Below are 14,389 nucleotides of genomic sequence, written 5' to 3' on the forward strand. Positions count from 1 at the left end.
TAACCTCCTTACAACGAACTAGAACGAGACTGCCATTTCTGGCGATTATGAGAAAGAGAGTCTCAGAGCTGAGAGAGAAGACCTCCTATATCAACGAGACACATATTGGTATGAGAAAGAATCCCTGCAATCCAAACTCAACACTCTTCAGTCCGAGCACAACGCTCTCCAGTCTGGGCACGGACTCTCCAGTCCGAGCACAACACTCTCCAGTCCGAGCACAGAACGCTCTCCAGTCCGAGCACAACGCTCTCCGGTCCAAGCACGACACTCTCCAGTCCAAGCAGCAAAAAACAACGCTCTCCCAGTGCCGAGCACAAGCTCTCCAGTCCGAGACGAACGCTCTCCCAGTCCGAGCACAACGCTCTCCGGTCCAAGCACAACGCTCTCCAGTCCGAGCACAACGCTCTCCAGTCCGAGCACAACGCTCTCCAGTCCGAGCACAACGCTCTCCGGTCCGAGCACAACGCTCTCCGGTCCGAGCACAACGCTCTCCGGTCCGAGCACAACGCTCTCCGGTCCGAGCACGATGCTCTCCGGTCCGAACACGACCATGTTTCAGGGTAACATGGCAATGCAATTGCATTCCATATCCAAAATCTGCAAGCTGGGGGCAGTTAGGAACAAGATCAACCCATTCCCCTCACCCCGCACTAAGACATTGTGAATTCCTTTGCCTCTCAGGTGACACAACAATTCACTCTGAGTGCAGAAGAAAGGCACAGGATATCTGACTTCAGAGAACACATCAGGCATGATGAGGGGAAGGAGAGCACGTAGCAAAAGCTATCCCTAAAATTTCTATTTGTGACATTTTCTATTTTGGCATTGGGGGTGCAGATGTTGCCACAAATATTTCTGCATTAGAAGCGGTTTCATGTGACAGATCCTAAAAAGAAAATCTGTCCCCACACCACCACTGCATTCCCATATACCCACTGTATGGGGACAATACTGCATCCTTGAGAGCCCATGGGCAGAAGCCCCTGCTGCTTGTGACACACTGAGTACCACAAAATGTAGCTCCAGCAATGGAGCTGATTGGATATTTTCCCCAGAGAAAGACTTGTCATTATCTTCTGCACTCTGAACAGGACTCCAAGCCCAACAACAGCAGATGCCCAACAGCAGCTCCATCAGCGAGTTCCTCCTGCTGCCGTTGGCAGACACGCGGCAGCTGCAGCTCCTGCACTTCTGGCTCTTCCTGGGCATCTACCTGGCTGCCTCCTGGGCAACGGCCTCATCAGCACAGCCGTAGCCTGCGACCGCCGCCTGCACACCCCCATGTACTTCTTCCTCCTCAACCTGGCCCTCCTCGACCTGGGCTGCATCTCCACCACTCTCCCCAAAGCCATGGCCAACGCCCTCTGGGACACCAGGGCCATCTCCTACACAGGATGTGCTGCACAGCTCTTTTTCTTTCTCTTCTTCATCTCAGCAGAGTATTCCCTTCTCACCATCATGTCCTATGACCGCTACGTTGCCATCTGCAAGCCCCTGCACTACGGGACCTTGATGGACAGCAGAGCTTGTGCCACCATGGCAGCAGCTGCCTGGGGCACTGGGGTTCTCTATTCCCTGCTGCACACTGCCAGTACGTTTTCACTGCCTCTCTGCCAAGGCAATGTTGTCAACCAGTTTTTCTGTCAACCAAGAAGATGGGGAAGGGAAAGCAGCCACTACTGAGAATTAGGGTGATGGGGAGGGGAAAGCGGGTAATAGGAAAGGTAGTAAGAAAACAAGAACTGCGTAAAGCGGGGATAGTCACCACCTGGATGCAGCAGTGTCCCGGCACATGGTGTTCTGTTAGTCCGAGGAAAGTGCAGGGGGGCGCAGCAGCAGAAGGGAGCAGCAGCAGAGTGGCTGGCCACAAGCAGCAAAGCTGGAGCAGTGCAGAGCAGGTGGTGGAGGAAACAGCAGGGTCTCACACAGCAGGCCCAAGAGAGTCCATTGGCAGCAGCAGAGCAGCAGCGAGGGATCTCTAGCCAGATACCTATCTTGTTCTTCAGCATGCCAGCATCTTCTTCAGCATGCATGTATCAGGTTGTGAGGAATCTGATGTCAGAAAACCTTGTTCACATTGTGAAGAATCTGATGTCAGAAAACCTAACTTCATGGTTGCTGATCTCTCTTTTATCCTCCTTTTTCCTGCCTACATGACATTCCTGGGTGCTTGGGTAAGGGTCAAGTGCAGCACCCCCTGAGATGGCCATCTTCCTCAAGGTAAGCCCACACAAAAGAGCACTTCAGGCCATTCTTCAGCTGGTCTCTCTCTTGTTGCCCCTGGCCTTGTCTATCTGTGTCCCTCAGACAAAGGATTTCTCAACCCTTGCCCAGGACTTGCCTGGGCTTGTCCACCGTCAGCAAACTTTGAGGCAATAGTATAGAAGCAGGGCCTCTTACTAAGACAGAAACAGAGAAAAGTAAGAGAATAGCAATAACTGCAGATAAATGCACAGATATATGGATATCCACAAGGTTTCTTTTCCTAGCATTCCCTTTCACCCCTACAAGTCAACAGAACATTCCACAAACACTCTTCATGCAGATGCTTGTCCAATCAGAGCTGTTCATTCTTCCTCTAGAGGTGTCCTTGGTTCTCATGTTGTTTATCCTGCTCCACAGCTGCTGCTCTGTGAAGTCCTTATCTTGCTCCATAGCTGCTGCTCTGTAAAATCCTTCTTGTATTCCCACACACAACATTAATGTTAATGCTATTCACTCTGTCTGAGCTGCAACCAAAAAAAGGGAGGTCAGCATCAAAACTCTCTTCTTCTGGCTTCCCAGTGGGATGTGTGCCAGGCTCCCAACTTTCCAACCTCAAAGCTCTTGCCTCCTGGAGAGGGGACTCAAGGCCATTTTGGAGGAGCTGAGGGATGAGGTGATGGTGGGTGATCACAGTAGTTCTGTTTGGTACTTGTTTATGTGGCCTTGAGGCTGGTGGACCCCCATTCCAGACTCTTCCCCTGGTCAGGGGAAGCATGGCACACGGTGCAAGCCCTTCTGGATGCTTGACAGAGCTACCACTCTGAGAGCTGTGATCTCATACCATGGCAGACCAGCTACTTTTCTCAGACCTGTTGCCCTTCACCAAATCTCAGAGAGTGACAGTGCATCGGTGTGTCACGGGGAGCACTGCCAGCCTGAGTAATGACCTTGTCCCCACTTCTCTGATGGAGTTAAGCAGCCACTTGGGCAGGCAACCTCTAACCCCCCACCCATTGCCTTTCCCTGATGTTCCAGAATAGCTCATGGGACCTGACGCCTCCCAAAGCACCTGACCCTTGCAGACAACCAAGTCTGGCTCAGGCTGGGGTTGGATCTCCACACAATGCACATGGAGATGTACAATGCACATGGACTGTCACAAGTCCGTGGGTCCGGATGAGATTCATCCGAGAGTGCTGAAGGAACTGGCAGAGGTGATCGCTGAGCCGCTTTCCATTATCTTTCCGAGCTCCCTGTTACCGGGTGAGGTCCCAGAAGACTGGAGGCTTGCCAACGTGACTCCCATTTCCAAGCAAGGTTGTCAGGAGGATCCGGGCAACTCCAGGCCTGTTAGCCTGACCTCGGTGCCAGGGAAGGGAATGGAACGAATTGTCTTGAGGGAGATGACAGATGGCAGGTGTGGGATGAGCAGGAGATCAGACCTAGCCAGCATGGGTTCGTGAAGGGCAGCTCCTGCTTGACCAATCTGATCTCCTTCTACGATCCTGTGACCCATCTGATGGATGAAGGAAAGAAAGAAAGGCTGTTGATGTGCTCTACTTGGACTTCAGCAAAGCCTTCACAACTGTCTCCCATGCTATTCTCCTACAAAAGCTGGCAGCCTGTGGCTTGGATGGATACACTCTTGGCTGGGTAAGGAGCTGGCTGGAGGGCCGGGCCCAGAGGGTGGTGGTAAATGGAGTTAAATCCAGTTGGAGACCAGTCATGAGTGGAGTTCCCCAGGGGTCGGTGCTGGGTCCTGTCCTCTTCAACATCTTTATTGATGACTTGGATGAGGGCACTGAGTGCACCTTCAGTAAGTTTGCGGATGACACCAAATTGGCAGGGAGTGTTGATCTGCCTGAGGGTAGCAAGGCCCTGCAGAGGGATCTGGATAGGCTGGAGAGCTGGGCCGAAGCCAACGGGATGAAGTTCAACAAGACCAAATGCCGGGTCCTGCACTTTGGCCACAACAACCCCAAGCGGTGCTATAGGCTTGGGGCAGAGTGGCTGGAGGATTGTGTAGAGGAAACGGACCTGAGGGTACTGATTGATGCTCGACTGAACATGAGCCGACAGTGTGCCCAGGTGGCCAAGAAGGCCAACGGCATCCTGGCTTGCATCAAAAACAGTGTTACTAGCAGCAACGGGGAGGTAATTGTCCTGGAACGCGTTCAGAGGAGGGCTACAAAGCTGGTGAGGGGTCTGGAGCACAGGCCTTATGAGGAGAGGCTGAGGGAGCTGGGATTGTTCAGCCTGGAGAAGAGGAGGCTCAGGGGAGACCTTCTAGCTCTCTATAATTTCCTGAAGGGAGGCTGTAGTGAGCTGGGGCTCGGCCTCTTCTCTCGTGTAATCAGTGATAGAACTAGAGGGAATGGTTTTAAGCTGCGCCAGGGGAGATTCAGGCTGAACATTAGGAAATATTACTTCTCAGAAAGGGTAGTTAGGCATTGGAATGCACTGCCCAGGGAGGTGGTGGAGTCACCGACCATGGGAGTGTTCAAGAAACGCTTGGATGTGGTGCTGAGGAATATGATTTAGCCTGGAAGTATTGGTAATGGTTGGACTAGATGATCTTCTAGGTCTTTTCCAACCTTGATAATTCTGTGATTCTGTGATTCTGTGAGATCATTTGCATGGTTTCAGCAGGAGGACAAAGCCCACCTTACTTCTCCATCTAGTACCACACCGTTTTGTATAAATAGGACCCATCTTTAAGTTAGAAGAGTTTATCTGAGGAACACACAGGGCATCAAAACATTTTGAACCACAATTACAACAACTCATTCTGCACGGGGAGGTGCCGATGCCTTACGATCTCAGTGACCACGGTCAGCAAGTTGCCAGTGGCCGTATCACAGTAGGGGGTGGGGCAGTGGAAGCCATGCCACAGAGGAGGGGTTGTGTGACACAGCCTTACAGGGGTACAATAGGGGAGGTGGGGTAGATGGTCCGTGCACTCTGGTGTAGCAACTGGAGAGCGAGCACAAGGATGAGCTTGCACGTGAGCTTTGCCAAAGAGAAGCCATGCACCTGCATTAAGCGGACCAAATTGCGTTTCTGGGATGGGATGCAACAAGGCTCCCTCGTGTCACGCATCACTGCCAGAGGTACAGGCTTGCCCAGCTACCACAGGAACTGTGTGACCAGCAGTGGTGGCATCTCATGGGCGAGACCCAGCACTGTGGTCATCTCAGGGGGAATCTCAATTACGGGCTGGAGACAGTGACACCGCTTATTGTCAGCCGTCAAGACCCAGCTCTGGCGTTGCTGTAACGCTGGAAGCCAACAGACACACAGGGTGACCAGGTTTTCCTCTTCTTTCTAGAGCGAACAGCTATCTGGGATGCGCTGGCTGTCTACATCCAAAACAACTCCTGCTGCACAAGGTGGGTCAGCACCTGTTTCCTGCCGGTCCCCTTGGAGAGCTGGGCAGTCCCCTTGGCCCTGGGCTGTGCGATGCAGTGACTCTTCCCCTCCCCAGAATGCAGGAAAACCACTCCAAAATTCCCTGAGGCACCAATGGACCTCACACACATCTGGTAGCACTCATGGTAGATGTTGTATCTCAGGGCTAATCCTGGTTGCTCATAGTCCACAGAGACCCTCAATCTGCTTCTGCTCCACCTGCAGTGCTGCATTTTTGAGAGGGCAAGGGGAAGAGAAGGACTGGGAAGCTTTCTCCTAGACCCCTTCCTCTAGCCAGCCCTTAACCTTCAGCTGTTCTGTTCCCTTCCACTTTAGGGGGTCCGAATTCCAACTCTTGGCTCCTTTGATGTTGTCCCAGTCAAGACCAGTGATGAGGCTTTGGCTATGCCAAGACCTGAATTTCGTCTGGCCATGAATCTTGTATATGCTCACGGCCATATGGATGATGCAGAGTACCTGCCCAGTAAGTGGATTAATGCCATTGTGGCTGCAGACAATGCAGATGGTAAACCTTACCCAGGTCTGAGATGTTTCTCAAGAGCAAAGTGCCCCCTCTGCAGACCGTGGCCAAAACTGAACTGGGTAATGACTGCAACAAGCAACATTTGGGAAAAACCTGCAGTAGGGTTGTTGTGTGATCTACCCCATTTTCTCTCATGTTTTTCTAGGCCATAAGGTGTGTGAGCTTGTTCAGTACGCCACAGTGGCTGAAACTGCCTCTGTGTCCTGGGAGGAAGCAGAGAGCTGTGTCCGAGGCATCACATCCCTCATGGCTCACTGCCTGCAGAAGGGGGAGAACGTCGCCCTTGTGCTGAAGGACGTGGGAGTGCTGCTCATTGAAGGCACAAGGGTGCAAATGAAATTTTATTATGATTTCCTAGAGAGATTGTGTGGGAAGGAGAACCTGCGGGAGGCTGTTTTCAAGGTGAGGGCTCGGGGTTCTCCGTGGTGTGGGCAGTCCCAAAGGTACAACCCATTCTTGCCCATGTGTAGGAAGGACATGGCTAGAATCTTGGGCTGGGCCAGAGCCGTAGTCCTGCCACTTCTTGTATTGAATTCATCCAGTACTGAGAGCCTCAACCAAGCAAATGACATAACCCCATCTTCACTCACCTCCATTGCAGATCCCCCGACTGCTGGACATGATTGTATCCCGGGTGGCAGCGGTGGCCTCCCTGACACTCTCAGGACGTGTGATTATCTTTCCTGAGTGAGTATGTTTGCATCTGTGGGCTCTGCCTGGTGCAGCTGTTCAGCTCTCATTCAGGACCATTTGCTCCTCGTGACTATGGGTATCCCCCTGTGGGGACACTGTGCATCACTTCCTCGATATCCTCATAACAATTGTGGCTCATAGTCATTCACATGAGACACATCTAATGGGAGAGAAAAAGCAACTTGGGTGATATTTTATTCCCAGAATGACCAGGATTCCTTTGCTGGGTGACCCCATTCCCAGGACAGTCCTTGTGGCTGTGAGCTTTACAGCAATGCAGAAACATGTCTGTCGGTGAGTGATCGCGGCACATGGCAATTGATAATGATGCCGTGGGTCACATGGACAATTTCTCTTTCCATACAGATATGTGATGGAGACTATGCCCAAACCACCACCCAGGAAACCCATCAAAGAATCAGGAAAAGAGAGTTCTCCATCTCAGCGCCGGAAAAAGAAAGGCAAAAGAGCTGCGAGCTCCAAGCACCGGCATCGAACTCATGGTGAGGACAGCTGCGCTGCAGCGATGTATTTCTGAGGACAACCCTCCTTCCTGGCTTTAGGGGGATTTCCTAAATATTCTTTCCCTGATTGTTCAGATATTACAGAAAATGGAGACTTGCAGCCCCAGGACAAAAAGGCGACAGAGAGGAGGAAGTCTCCGGTCGGGTGAGGCGGGGGGATCACTACTGGAATCTTTATGGGGCTGTTTTCTCACCCAGGACAGAGCCCATTTCCCAGCCCAACTGTGCTGAACACTGCACTCAGAGGAGTGGGATGCGGCCACCAGGACCTGCTCATTTCACAGGGCTTACCCCTCGTCAGCCCCTCAGATAAGCAGACTCAGCACGGCCTGTTTGCCGTACATGAGAAAGGCTGTGTTGCAGCCAGCAGTCCTGTCTTAGGGGTGCAGGATATGGCCTCAAAGACATAACCCACTCAGGTGAACCCCTCCTACTGTGTCCTTTCAGTCGTCTGCCACCAGTGCCAGGGGCATCCTCTACCAAAAAGCAGCCTGGTTCCAGAAAAATCCAGGCTGCAAAACCTCAGAAGTTCAGAAAAGGGAGAGGAAAGAAGACAGCTCCCTGTGATGGTGGATGGCCTGGAACAGCAATGCCTTCACACCAGTGCGGAGACCCAGTTCTGAGCGCTGAACACTACTACAGCGTGTTCAGGGTGCAACCACCAAGAGTGGAGACATCACCATCACTGAACTCGAGGCCTGAGAAGTTCTGGTCCGTGCTTCAACAACCGCAGAAGAATATATTGTCAGGATACAACTTCAACACCTCCTGTCTGTGTCCAATCCCATATGAGGCATCCGGCTCAATGCAGCACCGCATACCCATAGCAGGGCTCCCCAACCCAGGCACGCCCATGTCACTGTGATCAGGGCTTTGGGTGCCCAAAGCACAGGCAGCAAATCAGGTCCGTGATTCCCACCAGGGTCATTCTGGAATGCTATCTCTTTGTATAAAGGCAGAGTTATAGAGACAGCAGAGTCGCTTTAATGACTCTTCAGTTCTGATTCATGATGGATATTTTCCAGGGTTGTCATACTCAGCACACCAAGGCCCATGATTTGGCAGCATTTGGAAGACCTAGATAAGCATGAGGTGGCTCTGGGCCAGAGAGGAGAATGTTTCTTGCCACCTCATTGCTCCTTCAGCTCCCTGGTGGGAAAGGGAAGGGTTTTTGGGTGGGCCTGGCATAGCTTAGGAGCAAAACGCTGCTTCTAGATGCCTTCTTGGCAAGGGGTAAGGAGGGATAGAAAAATGGTTGCTTTACCCTCAGTGTCCTGACCTGAAGCCAACCCCAGAGTCTGCGTGTGGGCAAGAAACTCCCCAACCCTGCACTCTTGTTTCACAAGACCTTTTCTTCTTTTACCAAAATTAATCTGTCTTTGGAACGATCATGGAAATGGATGAAGAAGAATAAAACACATACCTTGCAGAAGATGGTGGAGTTTTCACTTGTTCCCAGTGCTCTTCCTCAGGAATGGGAATGAGGGTTTTCACAGTTGGGCTGTGGCTCTGAAATGAGCCCAACATGCAGCTGGAAGTGGGTCTGTCTCAGGCAGTCCTCTGGGACGTTTTGCATCACAGACACCTTTCCTATGGCCTCCATGGAAAGCAGCACCCTGTGTTTGGGGTGTCAGATGGAAGTGGGATCTCAGAGTCAGAGGGAACTGACCACAAACAAAATGCTGCTCTTTATTATACATCCCAAGCTGCTGAGTATACAGGAGCTCCTGGCCCCATGCACTCTAGTTGCAAGAGTGAAAAACATATGAATGCCTCTGGTGTCCCCTGGGCATGGTGCAGGTTGTGCTGAGGGTGACACAGGAAATCCTCCTCATCCCTTGCCTGGCCACTGTCCACATCCTTTGCCAGGTAGCCCTGTGGTTTGTGGAGAAATCCAAGGGCCACCTGGCTACTGCCATCAACCAACAGTGTCACCAGACATCCCACTATCACACCTGGCCTGGACTGCTGCCACCAGTACTGCTGCTGCCACCAAGGCTGGAAAAGCCATCAGTGCTGCTTCCACTATCAGGGAGATGTTGGAAGAGGTGACCAACCACCTCTAGATCCTCGTGGCTGCTGCCACCCACAACCTGGAGGTGACCCAAGATTTTCCTGTCATTGCCTGAGCCTTGGGGAACACTGTGGTGGCCTTAGGGACAGCCCTGAAGGATGGGGGGAGGGGGACCAAGTGCTGGAGAGTCTGCCAAGGGACCTGTCCCAGGATTGGGACATCAGGATGTCCCTGTGTCCTATCTGGGGGTGCCCTCCTTGTCTGGAGGACAACTTATGTCTCCTGTCCTGTCGAGGACAGTGGGGATCTCTGGTGACACAAGAGCCTGTGGGCATAGGGGACAACTGGGTGACACTGTCCCATGTCCCCCAATAATCTTCAAGGACACACTGAACTCTGAGCCTCCAGTTTGTCACTTGAGGTTGGGGATACAGTGGCTACATGGGGACAGCAGGAGAGGGAATGCCCAGAAACATTCCTGCTAAAGATCTCTGGACTGACCCCAAGAATGCAAGTCACAGGGGACATTGTTGGGACATTCCAGGACAGCACTGGGGAGACTGGGGAGGTATTGGGGAAAAAATGGAGGTCACCGCTGGGGCTGTGCTGGGAATATGCTGAGGACATCCCGGGGTCTGGGAGACATCAGGGGACACTGGCGGCAGTGGGTGGTCAGGAGGTAAGGAAGAAAAGTGGGGAAAAAAACCTCCAAAAATGTGGAAATACCCTGGAAAAGGGCACATCTCCCTCCTGGAAAATCAGAAGCAGAACAGAAGGTGACATGTCCCACACATTGTGTTTGCAGCCAGTCGTGCTCTGCTCTGCAGGAGGTTCTTTCCCATGGAAGGGCTGGAGCTGGAGCTCCAGTCTGCAGGTCTCTGGGGGGCCACTGCAAACCTTGGGACCCCACCCCCTATGGGATGCCCGTATGTCCCCCCAGGGCCCCTCAACCTCCACGAGACACCCTTGACCCCTCCAAAATCCCCTAAAGTCAATGAGATCTCCAACCTCAGTGGGACTCCCCATATCCTCTCAAATCCAGTAAAGCCTCCTGGAAAAAGATAGGACCCATGGGAGCCCACAGATCCTCCCAGTCCTTGTTAGGACTCCCCCCAGTAAAACAGGAGCCCAGAGAGCCCCACAACCCAATGGGACCCCCAACCACAATGGGACTCCCCAATCCTCCCAAACCCAACAATCATATAGGAGTCCCCATCCCAATGAGAGACCTCCAAACCTTCCCAACTCCAGTAAGACCACCTCCCCAAAAAGTCTGGACCTTGACGAGCCCCTAGACCAAATGGGACACCCCCATTATCCCACTCTACTGAAGCCCCAAATCCCTCCCGTCTTCTCCTGACATCCCCTGATGGTTTTGGTACACCCAGAGTCACCCCCATTGCTCCCTCCCTGGTGGTTCCGTGCCCCCATGTCTCCCCAGTCCCTGTCCAAGTGGCTCTGGGACCCCAATATCATCCTCAGTATCCCCTTTGTTCCCTCCCCAGCTGCTCTGGGTTCCCAGTGCAAAAGTCATCACTGAAAAAATCTCAATTGTGTTTCTTCATCAGGAACTTCAGCACTTTCTCACATCTTGATTAGAAAGAAAACAAAAACAGGAAAAATAAACTGCAAGTCAGTTGGCTGCTGAGGGGTACAAGTTGTTCTCCCCAAACTCACTGTAAACGACAGTAACTTTGGTTAAAATAAAATTCAAAAGTCTTCTATGTAGACAGAACTTTGTCTCCTTTAATAAGGGATTTGGGACAAATGTGAAGAACAGGAGAAGGGAAAGGGACATCATCCTCCAAAGGAGAAGCAGGACAGCACCAGGCAGGCAGGGGATACAGAGCTGTTTGTGCGTAAAGAAAGGGTAACAGTCAGTTTCTAAGTTTTCCACGCACGCACACGCAAGCATGATTTTGCATCCCACAGCTGTCAGGTCTGGGCAGTGAGAAACAGCACATCAGAATTAACTTGTGAGACCGAGGAGTCCACTGTGGGTGACATGAAGATGTCCAACAGTGCAACATGAAATATGAGTGGTTGTTGTCCACCTTGGTCACGGTAAGCAGTGCCCAAGCAGCTCAGTGCATCATGTCCACACTCATCGGCTCGCAGGGTGCGTTCTGCTCATGCACCAGGCCAGCCTGACTCTGATGGCACTGCGTGACTGCCAGGCAGTCCTCCAAGAAGACCAGCAAGTTGCCAACACTCCCCTCCTGCAAGGCAATCACTCTCGTTGCCAGGCCAGCCAGCCACTAGGTCCACAGCCATCTTTCTGCACACCAGGCTCTCTCCGTCGCAAAGGAAACACAGCATGGTACAGTACAGCTTCTCCAAGCGGCTGATAGGGAGAGCTGCAAGAATCAAACCTACTTTGATGTCCTGGATGCTGAGTTTGCTGAGTGTTTCCAAAACCAGGCTCTGAGGGGAGAGGACTGCATTCGGCCCCAGTGCTGGTAAGGGGCCCTGGGCCGCTGCTGATGGACAAACTGCCCAGTGGAGGAGTCCATTCAGGTTCGGCAAGCAGAGGCTTTCTGGGAAAGGAGATGGGTCCAGTTGGACAGAAATGTTGGCCAGCGTGACCAGTGTATTATCCCTCAAGACTTCGAGGCAGTCCCACCACCACTCCTCCTTGTTGCAGCTCAGCCCCTGGTCCTGCACAGGCTCCTCTCTCTCAGAGCTCAGGGCTGCCTGCTTGTGCTCTGGGTGCTCATAGTGTAACAGCAGCGGTTTCCCCAGAATCAACGGCAGCCTTGCATGTTTGCACATCTCAGCATCACTGCCCAGCACTAATGACAAACTCCTGATGATGTTGGAGACACAGATGCAGCGCTTTGCCAGAGAGTTCTGCCAGTTGTGGGTGAGGCAGAGGGGTGTCTCATCTGTGCTGCGAGGTTTGTCCTCCAGAATTCTTGAGGAGCTGTCAGATGGAAGAGCCTCCTCTTCCCTAACATTTCAATTGCTGTCAGCCATGGAGCGCTCCTTCTTGCTCTCAGAGTGGGCCTGGATGTGCCCAGTTGTATCTCCGCCACCAATCTGCCAGTGCAGGAGGCTGCTCTCCAACCCACTGAGTGCTCTTTGCCCTGGGTCTCCTACCTCGTATTCCTTCAGGGTTCCAAAGGTCTCAATCAGGCAGCACCAGAAATGTACCACCAGGACTTCCAGCAGGCCTGGCAGCTATGGGGGAGGAGAAAAATGGGAGGGAGAAGAAAGGAAGATGGATAAGTGACCAAAAAATAACCTAGGCCACTATGAGCAACTGGAAAAACACTGCCTAAAGGGCGGAGATCTTAAGGAGCTGTTTATTAACGGTATCTGTTCATTCTGGCAATAAGCTGTTTGCAAAAGAGAGCTTTCTGTCCTCTGAGAACAGAAAAAAAGGGAGAAGTAGACCCTGAATGTCAGGATACAGCCAGCTTGGAGCTGTGTAAACCCACACACTCCTGGTTTTATCTCCTCTCTGATTAGTATTCAGAAAGGAGAGAGGAAGTGCTAAGCAGAACAGCCTTTACAGTGTTGTGGAACAGTTTTTTTACCCGGCACAAGGCAAATCATGGAGACAGGCACACACCCTCTAATGGCACTCAAACCAAGCAGCACACTGACCCACGGGGAAAGACAGAACTCAAGGCCAAATGCTGTTGCACCAGGATAGACGAGCAGCCTTCAGCCCTTCACAGCGCTCTGCTTTTCTGCAAAGAAATGGCACTGAGATGGGAATGACTCACCTGTTCTGCAGCCTAAGGTGAAGCTCCATCTCTGCTGGGCACCCCATGCCCTGATCAGTGTGGGCAGGACATCCCCCACCTGGGGAGCCCCGCTTTGCTCTTTGGTGGCTGACTCTGCAGAGATCCGCTCCCCTTGTGCGTCAGTGGCACAAAACGAGAGGTGTTGCTGGCTGGACTCAGAGTGAGATGTTAGCTGGGTTGTCTTCTGAGGCTTTTCCAGCACCAGCCTGGACATCTCATCCCTTAACTTTAGCAGTTTTTGTGACTTGGATACTGGTGGATGCTGTCCAGACTTACTGCTGTCGGTCTCCTCAAGCAGGCTGGTCTCGGAGCTCGAGGACCATAGGGCTGCCAGTGGTGTCTGTGGCACGGCTGGGGCTCCACAATGGCTCCGGATGTTTGCTTGTGCCTTTTCTGGCACTCCTCTTTAGCAAGGACTTTCACCACTCTGTGTTCTTCTTTGTAACTCCTTGGTTCCACTGCCCTTGCAGGACCCATCTTCTTTGCTTTGCTTTTCTCAGCGGATTTTCTCTCTTTTTCCTGAGCTGCATTTTGGTAGAAGGCACCTCCAGGACTGCTGACAGCTGACTGAAAGGACACAGTGGGAGGGCTCTGTCTGAGTGGGTGATCACTTTTCCTGGAGACAGGGCCCTTGGCTGCCACGCAGCCTTCCCCATGCACAGATCTCGGGCTGAGGGCTGGAGAGGGGCCAGCCCTGTGAAATGGGGGCTCCCAGCAGCCCCATCCCACCCCTCCTTGTGCTGCACTCAGCACCGCTGTGTGGCCCCGAACAGTGACTGTGTGGGGCTGGGGAATGGGCTCTTGCTGAGTCAGTGAAACTGAAGAGGCTGTGCCGAGCTGGTGTGAATCTTTTCACAAGTCACCACTTTTGGGTGATGGTGGACTGGGCATTTTCCCATCGCACGTTGGTTGTATGTGGGATGGAAAGGAGCTGGCGGCTGCTTTACCTTTCTTGGCCTGGACAAGAGGTAGCAATGGGACTCGTGGGGTCTGCAGCGTTGCCCGGGTGGTGGTTTGGGTGCAAACTCCCGACGAAACCTGGACAAAAGGAGGAGACACGAGTGTGACCCAGGGCTCCAGCTGCCCTTTCTGCTCACTGTCATCACCTGCTCACAGGCAGACGGTCACCTTGCCTAAAGGCCGTTCCTCCCCAGTGTCCACAGCCCCAGTACCAAGGGCTGTCCTGGGAAATGGGGCCACCCAGCTGAGAAATCCAGGCTGCGATGCGATGGAAATGCCACCTAAA

General features: G+C 52.6%; 1 protein-coding gene and 1 pseudogene across 2 annotated transcripts; one reads left to right on the forward strand and one right to left on the reverse strand.

Annotated features, from left to right (window-relative positions):
- The first annotated feature begins 4,765 nt into the window (after positions 1–4,765).
- On the forward strand, positions 4,766–11,100 carry LOC107319224 (coiled-coil domain-containing protein 81-like). 2 transcript variants are annotated; one of them, XM_015873905.2, is made up of 6 exons: positions 4,766–6,100; positions 6,306–6,562; positions 6,762–6,847; positions 7,220–7,356; positions 7,453–7,522; positions 7,825–11,100. In XM_015873905.2, the coding sequence occupies exons 1-6, from the start codon at positions 6,022–6,024 to the stop codon at positions 8,240–8,242; spliced, it is 1,047 nt and encodes a 348-aa protein (XP_015729391.1). In that variant the 5' UTR covers positions 4,766–6,021; the 3' UTR covers positions 8,243–11,100. The 2 variants fall into 2 exon arrangements, with proteins under 2 accessions (XP_015729391.1, XP_032303005.1); XM_032447114.1 differs by lacking the exon at positions 4,766–6,100 and adding an exon at positions 6,107–6,219.
- A 17-nt stretch (positions 11,101–11,117) lies between these two features.
- On the reverse strand, positions 11,118–12,349 carry LOC116653973 (annotated as a pseudogene).
- Between the last annotated feature and the right edge of the window lie 2,040 nt (positions 12,350–14,389).

The sequence above is a fragment of the Coturnix japonica genome, chromosome 11 (assembly GCF_001577835.2).
Source record: "Coturnix japonica isolate 7356 chromosome 11, Coturnix japonica 2.1, whole genome shotgun sequence".
Classification (NCBI taxonomy): domain Eukaryota; kingdom Metazoa; phylum Chordata; class Aves; order Galliformes; family Phasianidae; genus Coturnix; species Coturnix japonica.

Bases quoted from the DNA above. Each gene is read 5' to 3' on its own strand.
- LOC107319224 (XM_015873905.2), top strand. From the start codon at position 6,022: ATGCCAAGACCTGAATTTCGTCTGGCCATGAATCTTGTATATGCTCAC. The intron at 6,101-6,305 runs GTAAGTGGATTA...ATGTTTTTCTAG, and splicing joins TGATGCAGAGTACCTGCCCA to GCCATAAGGTGTGTGAGCTT. The intron at 7,523-7,824 runs GTGAGGCGGGGG...GTGTCCTTTCAG, and splicing joins AGGAGGAAGTCTCCGGTCGG to TCGTCTGCCACCAGTGCCAG.